We start from the raw sequence: 24,816 nt of genomic DNA on the forward strand, positions 1-24,816 counted from the left end.
CACAACCATGGGCAACCACAGCACAGCCTGAGCTTTGGGGCACTATGGAAAACCAGCTGGTAATGTTCTGACAAAACTAAGAAATCACATTAGAAAATTTAAAATACTACTTTTTACCTCCTTGATGAATTAAAGCCATGGAGGCAAACTACACAAGTCTATTTTAGCAGGATAGACTTCAGCCTTCCAGCATGTCCCAACCCCACCTGCCACGACCCCACAGTTTGCTGAAAGAATCTGTGCAATGGTCACTCCAAGCGTTGCACCCCTGCCTTGTGCCCACCAGTACCAGCCTGCTGGTTTTCCCTTCATCCTGTTCTCCTTAGGTGCTTTTTCCTCTCTGCTTTTTCCCTGTTTTTCCTTCCCTGGTATCCCATTTTAGTGCATTTGTCCTTTCCTGTTGAAAGGAGAGCATGTCTATTCTTAGAAGAGTTTGGGATCCTAAAATAAACTGCTTAACTATGTATCTATTACATTCAGATTGATGTCATATCAGCCCCTGACAACATGCTACAACAGGAATGCGACTGCAGCAAAGAACAGCAGCATTTCTGCAAGCCTTGCTTTGCTAAGGCTTTTAAACTAAAATCAGGTACAAAAATGTAGCACACTCTACCCAAACATTAAAACATAGGGCAAGGTTTGTTCCATTTATTCTTCTCACTACGTAAATGTTGATACAATTTTTAAAGAAGTTCTTGCCTGGTATCTAATATTAAAAGCCAGACCCTCTACCACTACACTAAAGAGGAGAAATCAGAATAACCAGATTATACTGGGAATTGTTTTTAATCAAGCTGAACATTAAAATTTTGCAAATAAAAGTTCAAAACAGGTAGTGCAGTTTAAAGGAAAAAGATAGAAATGGGATCTAGATAATAACTGGATAATAATGGGAGCCTTTCATCTGAGTGAACCCTTTGAGTCTGGTCCAGGACACTAATAATTGCAAGCAGCTCATTAGTTATGGCTAAAAAGTTCATTCTGTTCCCAATATAGACAGACACTCATGTCAGGAAAAGGCACTTGTTGACAATAATAACAGAAGCAGCAGGGATCAAATAGACTGGGAACTTTCCCCTCCTTTACAGAGGAGCTGCTGCTCAAATGGGCCGTGGCAAACTGACTGCCCAGGGCCCTGAGCACAACTTTTGTCTCCAAGAGAAAAAGGCAAGGTGAGCTGTCCCCACTGACCTCTCCTCTCAATGTACTTGGAAAGAGTTGCACAGGACTTCACAAGGCACCACGAGGCTCTGCTGGCAAAGTGCGAGGGGCAATAGACATTTCCTGAACTTTAACAAATAACAGCAGTAGCTACTGCAAGAACACAACTGTCATTTCATTTAAACTACTAAAAATGCATAAATATAACACCAACAATGATTATGAAGCACTCTCAAATACGTCCTAAACTGAGAATTGAAATACACACCACATGAAGCCCATAATCCATCGAAGTACCACACTGTGCCAAGGAGATATTCTAGTTTCAACTTTCAGATGACTTGCACCAAAATAGAAAACTAAAACACGCCAACTAAAAATTTATTTTGAATAAACAGCTAACAAAAATTGCAAAAACAACATTACTGTGGAGCTGGACTGTTTTGCATGTGATATGACCTTTGGCCAAACCCTAAAGGCCACGGTATTATGAGAGTCTGCACAGTAGCAGCATTTACTGGGAGCTCCTGCTTCTTGAAAAGATGAAAATTAAATTCCAGTTAACAAATCTCCTCTGAAAAGGTATCTGTGATTAACTTGGAGATGTGGAGAAGTCACACTTGTTTTGTTTCCAGCATAAATGAACTTTCCAAGGGTTAAAAAAAATAATCCTCCAAGTGTTACTTTTTCTTAGTCTCAGAAGTTATTTTTAGGTTATGCTGTCACATCACAGACTGACAGGACAAACCTTCAAAGGCCAGCCCTGCATTATGTCACTGCTTTTTAGCAAGGCTCCCACCACTGGTCTTGCTATGCCTTTGCTCACAGAGTTAATATTTCCTTTGGAGTCAAGTTCATTAAGTTTTTTAGAAGTTTTTCATTCTGCTTTTCATTTTTAGGAAGAAGTCAACCTACAAACACAAGTGTGTAGCCAAAGCATGACAAAATTGTCAGGAAAAAAAACGCAAATGTCTTATTGAAATTAAAAAACCCCTCCCAAAAGCAGCCCACTGTGGCTCCATTTCAGCAATGTCCTGAGTTTGCTGTTCACAAACTGAACAGCCCCTACACACACACACACTTTGGTTGGTGGGGGAAATCTTTGCATTCTTCTTCATTAATGAAGTTCCTAGAGATCTTTTGGGTCACTGACATGGACCAAAGATTCAGGTGAAATCAGACAGGATCATTATCATCTGCTCAGTGGGATTTTTGTGTAACATGAATTTCCTCACAGTAAGTTTTTCTAAATGTCTTCCTTGTGAAATCATGATCGTAAGACTGATAGTAGTTAAGAGTATTAATTAATATATTAGCAAGAAATTATATTATACTTTAATAGGGAAGCATAAACTATCACAAGCAGGGCAATACACTTAAAGAAATCCTTAGCAGTAATCCCACTGCCAAGATAGACTTACAAATTTGTTTAGAATTACCCAGGAAGAACTGCTGTCAGTCAGCCCTGTAAACAACATATACATTAATGATGATGCTGGGCCATGAGCAGCAAAATTATCCACTATCAAACAATTGCTGAGATGGTGGAATACTTGAAGCCTTAAACAAAAATAGCCTCTTGAGAATAAATAGTCAGAAGCAAGAACAGTATCAGAATTACATCAAAATAGAAGAGACTTAGGGGCCAGTAACGTATCCTTATGAGGAACGGTCCTTTAGAGCATTATGATAAATACGAGTATTTTTGTTAGTCATTTCAGAATTTTATTATTATTATTATTATATTCTGGATCTGACACTGTAAATGCCCTTAGGCAAATCAGCTTGTACTATGATTTAAGATTATAGAGTGTTTAAAACATAAAAAACTAAAAATAACCAACCAAGAAAGACATACAATCCAGCAGACACCCAAAAAAAATCCCCAAAGCTGCACTTCTGAAATAAATGTTCTGAATAACCTGAAGGTAAAATTCACTACAGTCTACAAAAGTATGTCATTGACTTATTAGGTCTTGGTATGGTACTGTGTGTACCTAAAGACAAAAAGCTGCTTTGGTGAAGGACCAGGGAAACAGGGCTTTACCTCAGAGACCTCAAGCAACTGTCCTTTGAAATAAAAGGCAAGAAGGTCCTGTTTCAAAACAGACATGGTTACATTCTCCTACCATTTTACATTCTCCAAGGATGGTGACTGTAACAGTCCAGTGTTCTCTTCAATGCTTATTGGGCACTCTGTAGCAGTGAAGTGGTTACAGTTCCATAGAATAACCAGCAATCACTTTTCCAAGTTATAACCCTAATAGGGGAACACATTGATGGAGCCGCAGCAGTGAAACCCGTAGAAAACAGATCAACATGATTTATAAAACTGTAGGTGTGAAGGGCCTTCAAAGATGCCAGACTTGTTACTAAACCATTTTTATTATTTTAAACATGTCAAAAATAGACTCAACTGCAAACCCCTGATATTAGTTTAAGTTCACATGAACAGTGGCTGACGACAGGTTGCCACTCACTCAATTCCATCATTTTCCAACCTCAAAGCAGCACAATAAACTATCAGGAACATGAACCAACCAACCTAATGGGCACCATCAGGTTTCATCTGCCAAGATCAGGGGGAGGAGATGTTCAACTTTGATTATAGTTTCATCAGGGGAAAAATTAAAAAACAACCCTACAATCACCCTCAAATATCTGAAACAAAACAATTGTGCTCAAATGTCTTACATCTAGAGGGGCTGAGGACTCTGGAGCAGCACCCTTCAGTAAAGAACGGCATGGCAGCTTTAATAAGGCATACTGATACCAAATTCAAGAGGACTACCAAAGACAGGCTTCATTCTACAGGAATAAGCACATACCTCACTGTGCTGTGTATTTCTTATCCCCCACTGGTGCCAATGTACCCACTGAAATGAGAGACAAGTGAAATCACAGGGTTTTTGTTTCACTGTTCAACATGGGGGGGGAAAGTACGTTAAAAATCTATGACTGAAGTTACAACAGGAGTTAAGTGAAGTAAGTCATCATGCACTTCACCAGTTATCTTCTTCCTTCTATGTGATTTCAGCTGTTGCTTGACCACAGAACCACTGTCCCTAGCCCTGGAGGAGGAAGAGGATGGGAGCTGAACTGTGACCAGGGGCTCTCTAGAGTGAAACCGACCCCTGGGCACACCTACTTCCCAGCCAGGGAAAACAGAGCACTGGCTCCATAAACCTCTCCCAGGCATCAGCATGTCTCAATGCAAGCTTGCTGTGAGTTAAAAGTGGTGTATAAATGCAACTGTAATTACAATTGTCATGCTTCTGGTATTTTCTAAACAGTAAACAGGAACAGGCAAAAAGCAGCTGATGAAGTCAGTGCTTACATGTATCAACACAGCTTTAGATAAGAACGTTCTGAAATAAACACTACCCAAAGCCACTGCATGTGCCACTGCTTCTATAAGAAGTTACTGCTGTGTCATAACTGTGTCAAAAAAAGAAATCACAAAAATATGGAGGCAATGTTTACAAGTTGCATGATTACTTTAAAGGTAATTATTTAGCTAGAACACATGACTCTTATTTCCCTATGAAAGGCTCTCTACTTAACTGGATTAACACACTATTGATAGCTAAACTCCACTGCCGGAGGCCACTGTCAAGTCATCATTTCCAGAACAAACCTATAAGCTATTTTCTTTATCCTGTGTGCAACTATTACAACAAGCTCATCATGAATTTGCTCCCAAAGTGCTCTGAAAAAAACTGCTGCAAAGAACATTCAAGAGATGCATGACACAGGATTACCTGTTCTAATGAAATTAGACCGTACATCAGTCACAGGTTGGAAGGCTAAATACATTTTGCAGCCAGCCAGGGATGTAACATCCGATTTTTCAACATTGGTGATTTTTTTTCTTTTAGTTGAAAGATGATTCAATTTTGATGCTGTGAAAATTGACTATTGCCTAGAACTCAACTCCCAGATGTTTTCTGGGGAAAGCAAATCCAGCTCTGCATTCTCAGCAAATGTTTCTCACGAAAAGCTTTACATTTTTCCTATCAAAAGCAACCCTCATGGATATGTACACCCACTTTCCCCACCCACTTCTTAACACACGTGAGACACAGATCTCATGTGGAGAAGGTAGCTGGGAAAGAACAGAAGTAACCTGCTTAAAAACAACCTTTCCTGCACACACATGCACCCGGAGAAATGCCCCTGGAAAACACATCCCATCCTGCCCCGCTCACCTTTGCAGAGCCCTCCCTCACCCTCCCATTTCTGCAGGATGGTAACACAGAGGTACAACAAGGAAGAGGAATTCTTGACCCCTCTGTTGTCATGGAATTATCAAGAACCATGTCAATACAAGCATAACCCTCTTTTTTTTTTAATCTCATTCCCATTTGTAGCATCTAACTAAAATCAGAAAGGAACTGATAAAAACCCTTGACAGTGGATTCCTAGTTTGTTCCTACTGTACTTCACATAAAGGGAATTTATTTTAAAATTAGGCTTAGTAACAGGAAGAAAAACAATAAAAACCCCCAACTGGTTCCAAACTGGGGAATTTTGAAGTCTAACTTCCTTCCTCCTCTCCCAACAACACTCTTCTGCTTCCTGATGTTGATAATGCCAGGCAGGAGACAGAGCACAGGCCTTCCTATTGAATGGTCACAAAATACCCCTGTGAAGGGTCAAGGGGGAGTAACCAAAAAGGTTAAAGTACACGGGGAACACAATCCAAAGAAAACATTTTGTCAGGAACAGGACAGGCTGATGCACAAAGAACTCTGCAAACAAGTTACAGTTCCCTCATTCTGTACTGGCACAAAGAACTACCCTACTGTCCTCACCCAGGGCTGCTCGGAAAATTGCATGAGACCATCTTTCCAACACAGTTTATCCTGTTCTCCTGGGCTCAGCAACATCAGCAGCCAACGATCACATTTCAAAGCACTGGTCACTCATGCAATAAAATTGCCTGTTGCACCACACAGCAGCTCCCCATCAGGACCTTTTCAAACAACAAATACAAAATCTATTTCATAAAGCATAACTGGACTGGGGAGCTTAACTGCAGAATTTGGCCAGGCCAGAAGTGTAGGTCATTAATTAAAAAAAAAAAAGCCAGCAACAAACTACCTCTACTGTGCTACCAGACACAAAATATCCAACCTACAGAAGCTACAGCTGGAAGAATATACTGGAGAATATCCCAGGAATCTCCAGATAAATGTACCTTCTTTGCTGCTTTCTCCTGGCATAGACTTTGGCAGTCCATTGCTAGCACAGGCTGGATACTGAGTGGATCTCTGAACATTCAGGACTGGTTTATACTCTTCAGAAGGTTATTAGAGGCTCACATATGTATTTGGGAGCCTTTTGCTCATCCAGCCTTCTACTGACTGGGTTATGTTTGATATAGGAGAAATAATGGGACTAAGCAAAGGAAGAATCCCCCTTTACAAAGCAAAGTGTATTGTAATGACCTGTAGGTCTATTTGAAATACATTTGTTGCTTCACAGAAATGTGTGTCCAATAGTTATTTTACTACTGTAAGATGTATCAAAAACATTTCCCCCAATTGTGCAAATTATACAAATCAGGTTTCAAAGCACAGCAAAGTTTTCACATTTTTCTTAGGTTAGTAACACATGAGCCCAATAAAGAAAAAGACTACGGTTATTAATTAAAAAAATATTTTCTTTAAAATAGAATTTAAATTAACAGCTAAGTTTGACAAAGAATAAAAAAAATACTGTGTTAAACTACATCACAGATTAATACCCAGGGAAATAGGTATTAATCCCTTTCAGCTACCAATTCTTTAGTAACATGCAACAGTTCATTTAATGTAAAAGAAAAAAAAAGAAAAAAGCTGTCAATAGAATACGTTTTCTGCAAGAGATTAAGGAAGAAGAGGGGCAAAAACTTTTTGATTGGGGAAAAAATATTCATAATGGCACATAGTCCCTTTTCAATGACTCCCTTTGCTTTCCCACCTCTTTTGCACACTAAAAACTGCCCCGTGCCACGTCACCCTGAGCCGGACGGAGCGTGGGAAGGGTCCAGTTGCGTAAGATGCTCTTAAGGCAGCAAAGCTGCTGCTTAACTGCAGAGACTTAAATACTCCCAGTAATTACCCAGATTAGCCAGCTGCCCTGGAGCAGAGCGCTGCCTACCTGTGGTGCAGGACGAGCTGTTCCAACACCCTCTCTGTGTGCACTCCCTGCTCCAGGGGCTGAGCTGGGACCTTCGCGTGTTTGCCATGAGGCAGGACAGGACTTACCCTGGGAGACCCACATACTTCCAAGCGATGGAAGAATTCCCCAAGCACAGAACTAATTATGCTGTAGCAACCAGGTAAATATGACTCTGCCCCAAAAGTTAATTTACAGGCAGTAAGTATTTTTCCTCCAGAGTGGAATGGCAGAAACTTGAACTCCTAAGGATACCTTGCAGTACTGATGGCCCTAAAGTGGCACCTGCTCAAGCTACTGCAGTTAAAGCACAGTGTTCAGCAGAAATATGTGAAGAATCCCACATTGCAGTATTTCAGATGTCAACCACCAGAGTGTATTTTAGAAAAATCTGGGCTAATTTTAATTTTTCACATATTTACTCATAGGCTCAGACCCATAGAAGTTTGGCACAAAATACTACATAGTAGTTAATGCAAGCAAGACATTATAAAATACTTAGTTCTTCAAGGGATGGTAAAAATAACAACCAAACCACACAAGAGAACAAAAATTAAATACAGCAATGCAGTGCTCTGAGGAGGCAGTCCTGTAAATACAGGTATATACAGCTACAGTTATCTTGACATGATTCTGAGCATACACTCCCTTCTCATTCCCCCCATACATTTTTGGATGGGGATGTCTTTTTCTTTTGGGGGTTTGTGGCTTATTGTTTGGTTGATTTGGTTGCTGGGTGGAGGGTTTTTTTCGGATTTGGGGGAGGCAAAGGGGGGCATGGCTGTTTTGTCTTACTTTTTAAAATAAAATTCCTGGCCCTGTCTGCAGAGTTTTCTGTTCCTCTTGCAGTGGCACTGCCAGTTATAAGCAGCAAGCATTGAGCAATGAGCTGGAGAGAGAACTAAGAACACAGATGCTTAGTCAACATCAGGAAATTATTTCCATTTTAGAAGTCAGGAAGCTTTTCACGCATTACTCCACAAGGCTTTGTGCCACATTCTGCTGAAGAACAGAATCTGCTGTCATGCCACACAAATGTAAACAAGCATATCAACAACCTCTGGGCTTAATTATACTTAATTGTTGATGTTTTTTTCAGATTTGCACTACTACTCTCCCCAGACAAGAACGAACAACCCTGGATCTCTGCTTCATTTTCTACATCATGCAGAGGCAATAAGTGTATTATTCACCTAGCCCAGAGTTATGCACACTATGACTAGCCAGATGGCTACTTCAAAACAGCACAGGTAACCACCAATTTCTTCCTTTTCACCTTGCAGGATCACTGGTTTGAACTTCCCTCTACTCTGCAGCTGTTATTCGCACTGCTGGTATTGGCAGCTCGAGGACTTTCATCTCCTGTCAGATTTGGGTTGGAGTACTGGAAGGCTCAGTGGTACTGGGGCAAACACACACTTCAGGCACATTAATCAGTCAGACAGAAAAGCTCAGAGGTCAGCTCTGAAGCTTTTCCAAAAATCCCAGCTAGATTACGCCCACCCAGCAACCAATGGATTTCTTATTGCAGGAGTTTCTTGCACTACCCGGAGTACAAAAGCAGCCACCAAATGTCCCCTCCAACAAGCTGGTCATGGCCCATTTTCAAAACAGGTGCTCTTACTTGTCCTTACAGCTCACTACTGGCAAGTTATAGGTGTGAGAAACAGAGAAATTTCAGAGATTTATCTATAACAATTCTCAAATGAAAAAGTCAAAGAAAACATTTAAAGGATCTTTAAGAGGAACTACAAGGACATTGTTTTGTACAGAATAAAAATGAAGCTACATCACTGCAAAATGAGTCCACACAGATGACTGCCATTAAACCACAAAATACTTGTGCTTCTGATTTGCTAAAACTCACTAGCCTGTGTACTACCTTTCATTTTTGCTTTCACCTCAAACCCTTTAAGTCCCGTGCTTGACAAAACACTAAGTTTGTCTCATGAAAGTTCTGTCCTAAGGCACAGCCAAAAAGGCTGAAGGCAAAAACATCTGAAAATATCTTCCTAAACTTCTGGAGCAAAGCTAAAATCAAAGTACAACAACAGGGGGGAAACGAGTGGCTGTGTCCAATTCCATACATGCTTAAGACAAAAAAGCGATGCAATTCATAGCCAACAGACTGAGGGCACACAGGGTGGCATGTACAAACCAAACACCCCCAGCACCAGGCAGAGCACCCTTCTGCTATATTTAGGCAACTCGAACCATACACAGCAGCTTCCCAAGAGGTACAGTTTGGCACAGAGCCACTGGCTCCCCACACAGAGTGCACTGCCCACTGCTGCAGAACAGCACTGGAAGCCATCGGGGGTCCAACCACCCCAATGGGATGGTTTCTGACTCCTCCTCTAGCACCACGCTGCTTCCTGTTCACTCCTGTGCCACGCAAAGGGACTTGACTTTTCAAAACCATCTTGTAGAAGCCCAATGAGCTGTTCCTTGGTACTCTTTTGAGCGTGTCACTCACAGACTGCACTGCCTGTGTCCTAAACCACAGGAACACTCTTCCTTCCTTCCCAGCAGGAACACTTCTCCTTCACAGGACTCATCCTTGTGGGGCTCAGCACACCGATCCTGAGCATCAGCCTGGCACCCACCACCAGAAACACATGATCCCAAAACAAGGACCATGCACAAATTAGGAAACTGCAGGTCTCCTGTTTTGTGAGGGGGAAACAGCACTAATTATAAGGTAATTAGCTGCTACTAGAAATTTACTTGTCATTAAAGGAGAGGGAAGGGCTGATGTTACTGTTCTGCATTTGATGTTCCTAATTCATATAACACTATATTCTTTGAAATTGTTAAATTGATACAGATTCTGTATCTTGGGGGGATATGATCTATATCCACTGGGTAATAAAATGCCTGAATGGGTATCACACTGGCATTATTTCATACAAGCCTGCAAGGGACAGTCAGTGGTCTCATGGAAGCTCAATCCCCTGTGCACACAGAATGAAAATGCTGAAGTGTCAAAAAACAGCTGCAGAACAGGGAACAGACTACAGGCATGACCTCCATCCAATTAAGTAAATTAAATACCAGGCTAAATTTAGGGGCTTTTCGGTTAATTTTATATCAGATTCCTCTACATTAGAAATGGGTCAGGGGATCATTTGATGATATTTGTACACAGGCTAATAATGATGCTACAGATAAAAATATAAAGAAAAAATGTTTTATCACATATTCATACACTTAATAATTACAAACAACAAAACCTCAGAAGAACCAGAGGTGAAGTGAAACAAAACTAGTGCTGATTTGGCTTAGGAAATGCTCAAGTTGTTCTTTCAGGAAGGCAACTAACTGCATGGCTACAAACTGACTATTCCAAATGGCACAAGGCACCACTCCATGGGCAACCACCCCTGTGGGACAGTCATTCAAAGGGCAGGGTGGAATATTCAGGCACTAACAACACATGCTAATTCCTAATTATCCTTCTAAGTAATACCCTGCAGGGCTGCAAGGTTTTCCCTTGTGAAATATGTCAGTTTACCAGCTTTTTTCATAGGTTTTTAGCAGCAAAACAACCACTGTCTATATTGAACACTACATTGAATAGGAAAACTACATACAACAAGACAATACTAGGGATGCAAGTGGTGCTGGCCATGAAAAAACAGGTCGCTGTCAACTCAGTGAGAGAAGACTCACACAGCTCATCTACTGGGAGAGCCAAGAGACCAGTAATGAAACAGCAAGAAAAACTTCAGCCTCAGTTAAGCACAACTTTTTTTAGTGCCTCTCCTCAGAGAAGTTACACAGCGTGGTCAGACAGACATCAACTACAGAGTGTTCCCAGCTACTCTGCGTGGACAGGAAAGCTTTCAATTTAAGAATACTTTCTTACTGGAAACTGTGGAAATAATTCAAGGCTATATGAAAACCAAAGCACAGTCAGAAGCCATACTGTAATCTACAAATTATATCTTGTTCTACTTTCTAGGCCTCATGTTACCAAAAATGGCCTTCTGCTCCAGTTCCAGCTACTCCTCCAGAGAGGTAAAGTGTTCAAATCTGGCTGCATCTCCACACAACTATGTGTTCAGCATGATGTTAGAGCATATCCAAAGAAGGGCAACAAAGCTGGTAAAGGGTCTAGAATACAAATCCTATGAAGAGCAGCTAAAGGATCTGGGGGTGTTTAGCCTGGAGAAAACAAAGTTCAGGGCAGACCTCACTGCTCTCTCCAACCACCTGAGAAGTGGCTGTGGTGAGGTGGGGGGTCAGACCCTTCTCCCACACAACAAACAAGAGGACAAGGGGAAACAGCCTCAAGCTGCACGAAGGAAGGTGCAGGTTGGATACAGGAAAAATTTCTTCACTGAGAAAGTGATTAAGCATTAACAGGCTGCCCAGGAAGTGGTGCAGTCACCTAGAAAACAGGTAGATGTTCATGATATGGTTTAGTTGGCATGGTGGTGTTTGGTTACAGTTGGACTCGATGATTTTTGAGATCTTTTCCAACCTTAATGATTCTATGATGGGAATAGCAAGTACATCAATGCACAGACATCATCCTGCAAGTCCTTATGCTACTACCAGGAACAGAGGAACAGCTGGAGGTGTCTCCATCCCTGCTGTCACCCACTGGTAGCAGCCAACACAGAATTCATTCATCAGGTAGTTCTCGAGAGAAGCCAAAAGCTATGGCATAACCTCCAGACATACCATAGACAAGCCCCATGGACTACAGACACCTGAGTGAACACAAAAAATGGCCACATAGAAGACACAGATGTTTTATTGCAGCTCAAAAACCATTCTCAGGTGGGGGTTGGTCCCTTCTCCCAGGCACTCAGCAATAGGACAAGGGGGCACAGGCTCAAACTCTGCCAGGGGAAATTGAAGTTGGAGAGCAGAAAAAAATTCTTTCCAGAGAGAGTAATCAGGCATTGGAATGGGCTGCCCAGAGAGGGGGTGGATTCCCCATCCCTGGAGGTTTTTAAACTGAGATTGGCCATGGCACTGAGTGCCATGATCTGGTAAAGGGACTGGAGTTGGACCAAGGGTTGGACTTGATGATCTCGGAGGTCTTTTCCAACCCAATTGATTCTGTGATTCTTATAGTGAGGGGGGACAGGTGTGTAGAAATGCTGAAGAAAACGCCAAAGTAATAAAAACATTCTTAAAATACTCATAGGCAAACAGCACACTTTATATAAAAAAAAATCAAACCAATCTTGACTGGATAGCAAGAAGAAAAAGAGAGAAAATCAAGAGCTCAAAAATGTAAACATTACTGGAGTTCAAAAACAGGCACTGGGAACAACATCCAGTGCTCTTGGGGTGAGCATTACTCTTGCCATCAGATCTTCTTGGAAAGTATCAAATGCTAGTACTGATTTGTGACCTACAACACACCCTAACAGTTTGTCAGCTGATAAAACAACAGGAATGTGCAATTTCAAATCTTAGCACAGTGTTGCATTTATATAAAAGTCTTTGACATAAGCACTGTGATGCCTGCAGTTTTTCAAAGGGACATGTTCAAAACTTATCAGAGAATTAAGTTTTATTGAAAGAAAGTAATAAAAATAACAAAAAACCTGTTCCAATTCAATTCCTAGAATCAAGCTTGGGCAATTAAAATACATTTTAAATCCATACTAATTTTGAACCTTCGACATTAGAAAAAAAAAGATTGTGCACTACACTTGAAGCAATAAAGAACATTCTTGAGAAAGATTTCATTATGAAGTATTTGCTGGTTTTAAATATTTTGAAAAATTTACTCTTAAGGGTGAGATCCTATCAATCTCAAAAACATCCAATACCGCATTCAAAATACTGATGAAAATTCAGCAATGTAATCCTGACTGCAGGGAACCATGTGAAGACGTGGTATTTTGTGAGAGATTGCTGCACTGTCCTGGGACAACAGAAATATCCTTGGCATTTACAAAAAGGGAAATGTTCTTAAGGTAACATCATACTCTCAAAAGGCAACTTCTTGAAAATCTTATCTGTGAAATGCTTTTGGCTTGCTTCTCCCAGGCCCCTAATCCCATCTCACTTGTTAGAAGCTATTTTATTTTATTAAGTCAGAATAAAACAATCCCTCCAAAACATTATCTAACACTGCAAGATCAAGTATTTTCAAACATACAGTACACAATTTATTAGTCCAGACATTTCAGGCAACTTATTTTCATACAAAGTTTAATTTTATTAAATTACATCTCAAATACTTGTTTTTATGTCAGACACTGCTACCACTTTCCACTGGTTCCTGAATGTACAGAAGGGCTTTTTTCTTGTCGATATTTTGGTTTTTAATTCCACAGCATTTTATAGCTGGTTTGGTCTGAATCCACATGAGTGTCAAATGTCCTGGATGTGCTCACATTATCTATTTGCACTTGATCCACCTGCTGGATTGTCACAGAATCATAGAATCGACTGGGTTGGAAAAGACCTCCGAGATCATCAAGTCCAACCCTTGGTCCAACTCCAGTCCCTTTACCAGATCATGGCACTCAGTGCCACGGCCAATCTCAGGTTAAAAACCTCCAGGGATGGGGAATCCACCCCCTCTCTGGGCAGCCCATTCCAATGCCTGATTAGTCTCTCTGGAAAGAATTTTTTTCTGATCTCCAACTTCAATTTCCCCTGGCAGAGCATGAGCCTGTGCTTCCTTGTCCTATTGCTGAGTGTCTGGGAGAAGAGACCAACCCCCACCTGGCCAGAACTTCCCTTCAGACCAACTGAGGAATTTTGCCCTGGCTGTGGCACATCCTCTCCCATTCACAGGCTGTGCCAGCAGCTCAGCCCATCTCTGTGTCCTCAGTCACACCAAAGACTTTCCCCCACATCTGCATCATCCTCTTCACTCCTGGGGGATGCCATGAGTTGTCCCAGCAGGAGCCTTCACCCACAAACACCTCCTCAAAGGCAAGGATGGCAGAGGGGACAGACAGGGGCTGATGCACAAGTGTTGCTTTCAGTCACGCTGGTTCAGATCTGGTACTACCTGCTCTCTCAACAGAAATGCACAGCCATAGTTTCAAGAGGCCCAGTGGGAGCAATTAGAATATTTACAAATACAGCACTGTAGCTAATACTGATATTTACTGCAACTGGGATATCTGATACAGCTACACTCACACACACACACACACAGATGTACCACAAGCAGATCTTCATGACATAAATATCAGTGCGGTGAAAAAAAAGGATCACCTTTCAGATCTATTTTAATGTGTGAAAAATAAAAGCTGCTTCCCAAAACCTCAGCCGTGACAAACAGGTCTATCATTCAACCTCAGAAAAATGCAATACAGCAAGAACCAAGAGCTCTTTTGCCTTCAAAATTATGAAAGAATTTCCCTTCTGCTCTGTAGCAATCTAAAGACCAAGAGAACTTCATCTGAACTCTGATTTAGGCTGTTGCTCCAGCCATCATTATTAATTTGAAATCTGGGCTGACATGGCTAGGATTTCCTTTGAGTGCTTCATGTGCTATCCCAGCTTATGTTATTCAGAGAAATCTCTGGCTCAGAAAAACAACCAATTTGAAGGGTGGATGACATTTCATCCACTCCCATCCCCACAGTTCTCTGGATCTTCAGAGAGGATTAAAAAAAACAACCAATCTTGCAAAATCAGAGCATCATTGCCATTCTTTTATAATAAATAAAATATTTCTAATAATAAAAATAATTTTGAAAAACTCACAACACAACAAAATCAAAAATCCCACACCATTACAAAAAAAAATCTACTCTTATTTTCTGCTTCTATGAACAGAGAATAATAAGGTATTAGAGACCATGTTATATTGACCAGAAAATAATGAGAGAACTGAAAATACATTTGTTATCAAATAGGTACATAAACATGAGGCTATGATGAACTAAGATTGCCACTCCAGGATTATACTCATAATGGTTTTGGTGAGGTTCTAGTAATCACCAACTAGAAGTTCAAAATGGGAATTCAATAAAAAAATTAATGAACAGTGTGCAAAAAGTGCAAACAAAGTCTTGCCAAATCAATACAGCAATTTGTTCGCAGACACAAGCCACAAAACCTTATCTTCACATTGAGTTCCGTTTGCTCAGATAAGGAAATAAACCAGACGTCTCAGCTCTGCAACTTTAAAGTGGGGGGAAAAATTTGCTAAGTGTCCCAAATCACTTGCAATAGCAATTCCTTACATTATCAGGACTTTCTTATATATCCCCCTGACAGGAACCACGCTCACAGGAGAGCAGCTGACTTTGAACACGCTGACCTTGAGCAAGCCACCGACCTCAGCAGCGCGTACTTCTGGCTTATTTCACTGCAACAGCCAAACAGCCTCACCATCTATAGAAGTCCAGAGTCTCTAGCCACCACCCCTGACTATTTTAAGATATCCCAATACACTTCAGTGATGCACAGTTCAAAGTGATAGAATAACATCTGCTAGCATGTCAAAGTGCAAGTTGTTTACGGAGGCATTTTTAGCCTGTTCTCATACTATGCTTCCCTAACTGACAGGAAAAATAATTTATTAATAGAGGTTTGCCTCTCATTTAAATATCTAAACCTCAAAATTTAATAAATATTGAGCAAGAATTTTAGGCATTGTGAAAGGAGAAAAAACAAGACACCCCACTCCAGATAAAGCTTATTTAGAAACTTCAAGTATGTGACAGTAATGAGTGGACTTGAAAAGGCACTTGCTTCCCGAGATGTCAATTTTGCACAACTTCTCCCCTCAGTCATCACTGTAAAGAAAATCTCTATTAAGATAGGTGTTTGTTTGTAATACAGGTTTTTAACTGCTATTTTAAACATACAGAATTTTTAAGTTGAGCTGATGTTAGAAGATAATCGTCAAGCTATGTGGATGTAACGGCTGTGCTACTGAGTCATAACAACCCATCCTGCTGACAACCTTAACCTACAAAGAGAAAACATTTCATTTTAAAAAACCACTCTGGGGAGTCACTGTCAACTTGTGTTCTCTGGAGTCCCTGGAGTGACAAGGACTATGTCTAGCCAAGTTACAAAGGCCAGTGAGAAAACAAGCCTCTCTGGGAATTTATGGCCATGAGGATTTTTTGTCTAATTTTGAAGGAACGTGTGTAGGAAATCAAATATATTGCATAAGTTTGAGGGGGAAAAACCTGCGGTTGGTTTACTCTGAATCTTAGCATGAAGCTGAAAAGGTCATAAATAAGAAGCTGTTCTAGTGCAATAGTCTCAGAGCACACACTGCCCTCCTTGCTGGAGCCCAGCTCATGGGCAGTAAATAAGCCACACAGTTCAACCCTCTAATTGTTTTTCCAAAACCCTTTAAAACAGGAGGGGCCATACCAGATCAAATCACTCTTCAAGCCACAGCAGAACTGACTGGGCAAGTGAAAACAGTGTCAGGGCCACAGGATGCAATGAGACTGTCCTCTGATGCTTCATGGGAGAGGGTAAGAGAAGGAGAGGAGGAAAAGCCTGCTCTCATCCCCCAGGAATACATCCAACAGCAATTTTTCCATCTCTCTGAGCTCCATTGCAACTCTATTGACATTTGGCATTTTGTCTGGAACAACTCTGTTGATTAGCAACTATCCTTAGTTGGAAGGCTGGAGGGAGAACACCACTATCCTACTGAGGAAGGAGTTGACTCCACTGAGTGCATCTCCTTACATCACCTGCTTTTCCTTACGAATGCACTGCTGAATACCTGGGATCGTATTTTACTGCTGTCACCACTGGAGTAGAAGAACATTTCCAAGCCACACACGTCTCTTGATAACCAGACACCTTCCATCAGCCTACTGCAGGTTCAGCTGGTGCCCCATTTAATATGGAGATCCATTAAACTGCTTTCCACTCCTTTCATTTTCCCAAAGAATTTGGCTATGCTAAACAGCAGTTTGCATACAGACAGTGGATGCCAAAGGGAACATCCTTCCACCAGGAAACTGGGTGCTTGTTCTCAAACATATTTTCAGTAAAGTTTCCAGCTGTACTCCAGCAGAAGTATAAACTGGCACATGATGAGGGTGACAATGTTTTCTTTGGAGTCAGGAGTTGAAATAACCATGGAGGCAGCCACACAGGCAACCAGACGAGCCACTGCTCAACTGCCTCTGGAGGCTGCGCACCAGGAGCATGAAATGAAGCAAGACACTCACTCCTACACCTGCAATAGCTACTGTTAAATCCATGATATGAGAAGGATTTTATGAATTACGAGTTTCGTAAGGTTTACTGAAGTCTCATTTTCAAAATCATCTCAGGAGGACAACACAAATTAAATCAACATGAAGGTGATTCCCCTTGGGGAAAAAAAGGGAAGCACTAACTCCCTAAAGAGTTACCTCTGAATGCAACACACTTCCCAAGAGAAGAGAAAGGAAGGTAACCTGGCTTCCGGAAGCACGTGGGCAAGAGTACCCTGACCATTTCAGATTATTCAACTCTTCTTGGAGGGCAGTGCTCATTGCAGCCTGCAGTTCTGAAGCCCCTCTTCTCATACAGGCTTCCCTAAATGCATCTCACCTCAGGAGAGGGGCAAAACACGAAGGCAAATGTCTTCCGGGGGGGGGGGGGGGGGGGGGAACACCATGCCCTGGGGAAAACTTCCTGCCTCACCAGATGAGCACAAAAGACCAGATTTAGAAATAATGTTTTGAATCCCTTCCTCCACAGCCTCACTGTGTGGTAAGGCAGGGAATGAAGTTTTCCATTTGGGATGCAACATTCCCCTTTTCACAACTTGGGGCACAGCAGACCAAAAGGACAGGAACCTACTTATCATACCATGCCCATAAATGACAAAAGCTTGATCACCTACACTGTATGTAAGGGCATTTTCTTTGAAAATACACACACTGCCCAGTTATTTACCTCCTTAGATCACTCATAAAAGGTCAACAGTCCTAACGTGTGAGGCCAGCAGCAAAGAACAGGCTTCAAATACCAGATCTCTCTAGTCCACAGCTATTAAAATCCAGACCAGCATAAAAACAGTGTGGAAGAACAGACACTGCCTTTTAGGGAAAGAATACGGAGAATAATGTTTCATCTTTAAAACAAATTTAAAAAATAATCTGTGACTTCAGATGGTGTTTTGTGGTTAGTATTTATTCATAACCATACTCTATAATATCTACCAATATAACAGCCAGGAGTTTCCAAAAGGTAATGAAATGTCAAAATCTATTTTTCATACCAGTTTTAACCATTTTCTTATCTTGTCTTTGCTTGACATAGTTAGAAACAGGAAGACATTAAGTCATTATCAGTCCATCCAGTTTGTTTCCATTTTTCTGCTTGTTTATAGCCTTTAAAATTCAATTAGTCTCACTTTTTTAGGACCTCTCTACATGCAGAAGTACTGCAATACTTCCAATAGTCATCATTATGTCACCTCTCCTTCTGCTAAGGTAAGTCAGCCCATTATCCATTCACCTGGCTGTACTCTGTTCCCTGCTTTAAGTCCTAATCCTCTTATTACTTACTTTTCCAATTCATTACTCACTTCCTCTTATGGATGCAAAATAGTGACAACAGCATTCAAAATAACTTTGTGGCACTCTCCATTCTCACAAGTATTAGCTCACTGTGGACCCAAGAACAAGAAAAAAGAAACAGTGGTAAGACTGGGCCCCTCAGATCAGGAAGGATATTGAGGGGCTGGAGCGGGTCCAGAGAAGAGCAACAAGGCTGGAGAAGGGACTGCAGCACAAGTGCTGTGGGGAGAGGCTGAGGGAGCTGGGGGTGTTTAGCCTGGAGAAGAGGAGGCTCAGAGGTGACCTCAGCACTGTCTAGAACTACCTGAAGGGAAGTTCTGGCCAGGTGGGGGTTGGTCTCTTCTCCCAGGCACTCAGCAATAGGACAAGGGGGCACAGGCTCAAGCTCTGCCAGGGGAAATTGAAGTTGGAGAGCAGAAAAAAATTTTTTCCAGAGAGAGTAATCAGGCATTGGAATGGGCTGCCCAGAGAGGGGGTGGATTCCCCATCCCTGGAGGTTTTTAACCTGAGATTGGCCGTGGCACTGAGTGCCATGATCTGGTAAAGGGACTGGAGTTGGACCATGGGTTGGACTTGATGATCTCGAAGGTCTTTTCCAACCCAACTAATTCTATGATTCTATGACTGGGGGTAAAAACAACAACAAAAACAACAATGAAGAACCTTTTTTCTTTATTCCATTCTTCCAAACTTCCCCACAGGCAGATGTGGGGTGAGCAGAATCAGGCACAGGGATGGAGTTACCATCACCCCAGGAGCAGGATGGCACCAGCAGCACAAGGTGAGAAGCAAACCCCGATGCTGCTGGGCTGCAGCCCTGCTGCCCCTCAGTCCACTCTGTCATTGAAGGGCACTTCATTCCATTCTTTTCTAGGACCTCAGATAGCCATTTTAAAACAAAATATTTCCCCTTAATAACTTTCTTCAGATTCTTCTTGGGCCTGGCTGAGTGCTTTTACACATCAGCAAAGGCCAGGTTCCCATCACATTTACTGAGAAAATGCCCATGCAGGTGTCAGTCAACACAAACCTTCTGCCCTGCCATCTCTGGCCAGGGAAGGATCCCCACTGTGAGAGTTAAATAAAGCTCATGCCAATACACACCCAGCTCAGCACAGAAATCATTTTCAAAGATTGTACACAACAGTAAGATGTGATCACATGTTTTAAAGAGGTGCTGTAAGGAATTAGCATTTTTTAAAAAAACAATTCCAATTTGTTAATTGGACTCTAATTGGATTAATTTAGCTTCAAGTTTTAAATAAAAATTATTTAAATGACTGCTTTGTTTTCAAATAAATGAAAATAAACACACAGCACCACCAAGCTTAAGGGACAAAAAGAAAAAAGGGGGAGGAATTTATATATATATTTCAATAACTGTCTCAACTGCTTCTTGATTTTTTTAAAGGTTTTTTTTTCAACACATCATAGTCAAACAAGTCAAATTGGCACTATCACTTTCAGCCTTTTCCAATACAAAAAGCATTTAAGTACAGTTGTATTTTACAAAGTAGCTCCTTATTTTATTGACAAAAAGCACAATCTCTTGCAAAATAAATTCCATCTCAATACAATGTATTCTCTGAAGGTCCTTCTCATTCTTCTTTAAGGCTTTTCTCTTCAAATTTCCCTGGCATAATCTATTTTGAGACCTTTTGAATCAAATCCCTATTTTCTGATATCATTTACGCTAGTTCAGGTGCTTCTAAAGGAATAAAGAGAAATTCTGAAAAACTGCCAAGCTACACAAAGTTAACTTGAATCACACAACTGATAGAGAGCTGTGCATCTACAAGGAAATCCAGCATGCTAAAAACCTTTCCAGTAGTAAAACTTTTGCTGAAAATAATTTTGATACATAGTATCTTTTTTCCCAAAATTATCTCAATACAATTTATATATTTGTATAAATATAAACACCAAAGCCATTCAAGCAGATGGACCCTAATTTTCTTCTGTATGTCCCTTTCATTTTAAAAAATTACTGACTAAACGGTACTTTATAGAAGGATTATAGAACTGTGCAACACAAAGAACATGATCTACTGAACAGCCTGAATACTTACAAAGCACTTAAATGCAACTGAGTAACCAGGCAATTTCAGGGGCACATGCCATGTTGAGTCTGAATAGAATTCAACATCACTGAGGCAAGACAAGCACCTGCACCTACAAATCACAGAATCTTACAATCGATTGGGTAGGAAAAGACTTCCGAGATCATCAAGTCCAACCCTTGGTCCAACACCAGTCCCTTTACCAGATCATGGCACTGATGTCCAATCTCAGTTTAAAAACCTCCAGGGATGGGGAATCCACTCCCTCTCTGGGCAGCCCATTCCAGTGCCTGATTACTCTCTCTGCAAAGAAGTTTTTTCTGATCTCCAACTTAAATTTCCCCTGGCAGAGCTTGAGCCTGTGTCCCCTTGTCCTATTGCTGAGTGCCTGGGAGAAGAGACCAACCCCCACCTGGCCAGAACTTCCCTTCAGGTAGTTCTAGACAGTGCTGAGGTCACCTCTGAGCCTCCTCTTCTCCAGGCTGAACACCCCCAGCTCCCTCAGCCTCTCCCCATAGGACTTGTGCTCCAGCCCCTTCACCAGCCTTGTTGCTCTTCTCTGGACCCGCTCCAGCCCCTCAATCTCTTTCCTGAACTGAGGGGCCCAGAACTGAGCACAACACTCAAGGTGTGGCCTCACCAACACAGAGTACAGGGGAAGGGTCACTGCCCTGGGCCTGCTGGTCACGCTATTTTTGATCTAGGACAGGATCCCATTGGCCTTCTTGGGAGAGGTGGTATTTTTCAAAGCACATCCACAAGGATGCCCACTTAGTCACACTTCAGTGCAATACAAGCATCCAAAATGCACACAAGGTGCCGAGAGGTTGCACATTGATCCTGCCAGCACATGGACCTGCTCAACCCAAGAAGCACATCAAAGTGCTATATAAAGTATATATGTATCAAACAAAATAAAACAGAACTATAGCTAATGTACTTTCATGTAGGCAACTAAATAAACACAACAACGCTATATCTACTCAGTCATCTGAAACAGAACAAAACCACTGGACAGTAGTTAGTTGAGACTGAAGTACTGCAGCAGGACAGGACTGACTGTTCACCACCTGTTTGTCAGGGAGGGAGGAGGGAGAAATGGCAGTAGCTCTGTAATTGCTTCAATGAACAAAAAAAAAGCCAAACTAGGTGAGAAAAACATTCTCAGATGGTACATCTTGAATATCTGCCGGATGACAAATCTGTACAGAAGAGCTGATGTCAAGACAGCTGCACTGACTTAGAGTCTCGCAGAATTCATGCCATCTTTTCAAGCCTGGCCCGTTTTCACCCTGAGAGACCAAAACCATCATACCTGAGGTGGGGGGTACAGCTACTGCTCCAAAATGGACTCTTAAGGGACTTAATTTCTTATTCCTTCGCATGCACATTTTTGTGTAACGTGGGCATGCATCAATCCATATCATTTCCCAATCTAGTTTTCTGTTGATGAACTCTGTGTGATTTTTAAATCCTTTGCTGCAGTTTGCAATTAAGTAATAGAGAATGCAGGTGATGAATTAGAATATTTTATGTGACTACTGTACATGAAGCGTTCTTGTTTACAAGCTACAGTCAAAAAAATTCTTGGCTAGGGACTCCTGTCCCTAACTCCACCAAGCCTGGAATTGCACTGCACAAGTTTCCCTCTCCAGAATGAACAGTTATAAAATATGCAAAATTTTCTTCAAAGTACTCACTATCCTGGTTCACTAGCTTTTCACTGAATTGGCAGACAGGCAATACACAGGGCACATTATTGCCAATGATGCAAGCAGAACTGAAAAGGTCGTCAATCCAGACAAGCTCATCTTAAGAGGAAAACAAAAGGACTAAATATTGATAATTTTTAAACGTCACACAGATTGGATAATTACATGAAGAAAGTTTTTGAAAAACAAACAAACAAAAACATCAAAAGACATACACCCATTTTGACGCAAATGTAGAATGCAACCATGGACCAAAATCATTTTAAATGCCAGCCTGGTATCACCTCAAACATTTCAGTATCCTGTCACTCACTAACTCCAGAAGTTCACCCAAGTCCACAGCTGCTGAAGGCACTCAGTCAGAATGGAGTTTCTAAGAACTAAGGAAAATATTTACAAGTGCTGGAGAAAAACAGAGGCATTTACATAATCTTTGGCAACAGGATATAGAAGTATGAAACTTCTACTACTCTGTCCAGTTGCTCACAGGAAAAAACCCATCATGTCAGGAAGGCAGGAAAGGCACCCTAAACAAGCAAGCAAAAGATAATTTTTTTTCTCTTTTCCTTTTAAAAAGTCTCATCAGCGGTCTCAAAATAACAGTAAGTGATGACTTCAGAGGGCAACACAAAACATACCCCTAGAAAAAATCAACACTATAAAAACATTCAAAGCAACTATTCACATTCAAAATGGCAACCAGCCACTCAATCTTTGTATGGCCTAAATTCTTAGACGGTTCTTATTTTTTCTAAATTATTCTTACTAGTTACCTGTAATAGTAATTGCTTAAGCCATTAACTTCAAAAAATGTTAAAACCTCGTTCCATTGAAAGTTAAAAAAAATAAAATAAGAGACACTTACCTGTAATAGCGAGATTGTAAGTAAGTTGAACAAATAGTCTTTGATACATGGCTGGCAGACCCAAAGTCTATTACTTTGACCCGGTAAGGCTGCCGAACAGGATCCACCAACATAATGTTCTCTGGTTTGAGGTCAGCATGGATTAAACCCAGACTTTTTAGTTTTTTCAGTGCAGTGGCCACTTGTTGCAGAATGGGCCGTATTACTTTCAGTTGCAGAGGGCTGAATTTGTTTTGTTTCAGAAAGTCGTATAAATTCTGTTCCAACATCTCAAAAACCAGACAAGTATGGTTACGATGCTGAAAGCATTCATAGGCTCTCACAAAGTTGAACTCATCAGCGTTTTCAGTGCTTAGCCTCGCTAAGATGCTCACTTCTATTTGCCCTTGGCGTGCATACGAAGGATGATTCTTCAAGATTTTGATTGCCACAATCTCATTTGTCCCCCTTTTCCAGCACTTCACTACTTGTCCAAAGGTCCCTCGCCCAAGGAAATCCAGAACTTCGTACGTGTTTTTCACAGAGCACAACACCTCATGCTGTACTAACTGGTAATCTCCATCTCCACTTGTACCACTCGGTTTTGCAGTCGCCGCCGTCGTCACAACCGTCACCGGGTTCCCTACGTTGGTTTGCAGCATTGCAGGCAGGAGGGACAGTTCATCAACAATCTGCATCGTGCTGTTCTGATTATCCAGCTCCTCACTCTTACGCTTCAATCCACATCGCTGGGGTCCTTCCAGGAGATCTGAGTGGCTTCCCTGCGTCCCACTCCGAGCTGCCTCTAACTGAGGTTGCTGCACCCACGCCGCCAAGGCTTTGGTAGCACCTGCAGTATTTTTTAAAGCAACAGCATTTGACTGCAACCAAAAGTTCTGTCCTCGAGGTCTATCAAATGGGTGTTTAGTCTGAAAGAAAGTACTAACCCTGTGGGGAGAAATTCCAAAGTTTTTACCATTCACATAGATTTGTGGGTAGGTTCTTTCGTGGTACACGCAACTGCTTGGTTCTAGTTTGAGTTTCTTCACACTACAAAAGGCACTTGACTGGGTTTGATAAACATATGGTGGATAGACCAAGACTTGTGAGGCCATACCTATGAAGGGGAAGAAAAAGAAAAAACGAGTGAAATTTATGCACATTGCCAAGGTTTGCAGCAGCTTTTTCTGCTAAAAAAATCAGGACACAAGTATGTTCTCCCAATGAGCCAGTCTAAAGTTGTTTGTATTTAGTGTTTCATGGCTGATACAAGGCCCTCATGCCCAACCAGAGCATACACTTCAGCACACCAGACACTTCATACAACCAGAGCATACACTTCAGCACACCAGACTTCAGCAGCAGCAGGTTACTGTAGGTGAGTGCATGAG

At 41.4% G+C, this 24,816-nt stretch overlaps 1 protein-coding gene across 4 annotated transcripts in view; it reads right to left on the reverse strand.

The window, feature by feature from the left end:
* HIPK3 (homeodomain interacting protein kinase 3) overlaps positions 1-24,816 on the reverse strand; it is a 73,863-nt gene that overhangs the window by 34,509 nt on the left and 14,538 nt on the right. For all 4 annotated transcript variants that reach the window (XM_071559043.1, XM_071559039.1, XM_071559040.1 and 1 more), the window contains exon 2: positions 23,447-24,542. In XM_071559043.1, coding sequence (XP_071415144.1) covers positions 23,447-24,540 — 1,094 coding nt within the window. In that variant the 5' untranslated portion in view covers positions 24,541-24,542. The remainder of the gene's footprint in view (positions 1-23,446; positions 24,543-24,816) is intronic.

Source organism: Pithys albifrons, chromosome 6 (genome assembly GCF_047495875.1).
Source record: "Pithys albifrons albifrons isolate INPA30051 chromosome 6, PitAlb_v1, whole genome shotgun sequence".
NCBI lineage: Eukaryota > Metazoa > Chordata > Aves > Passeriformes > Thamnophilidae > Pithys > Pithys albifrons.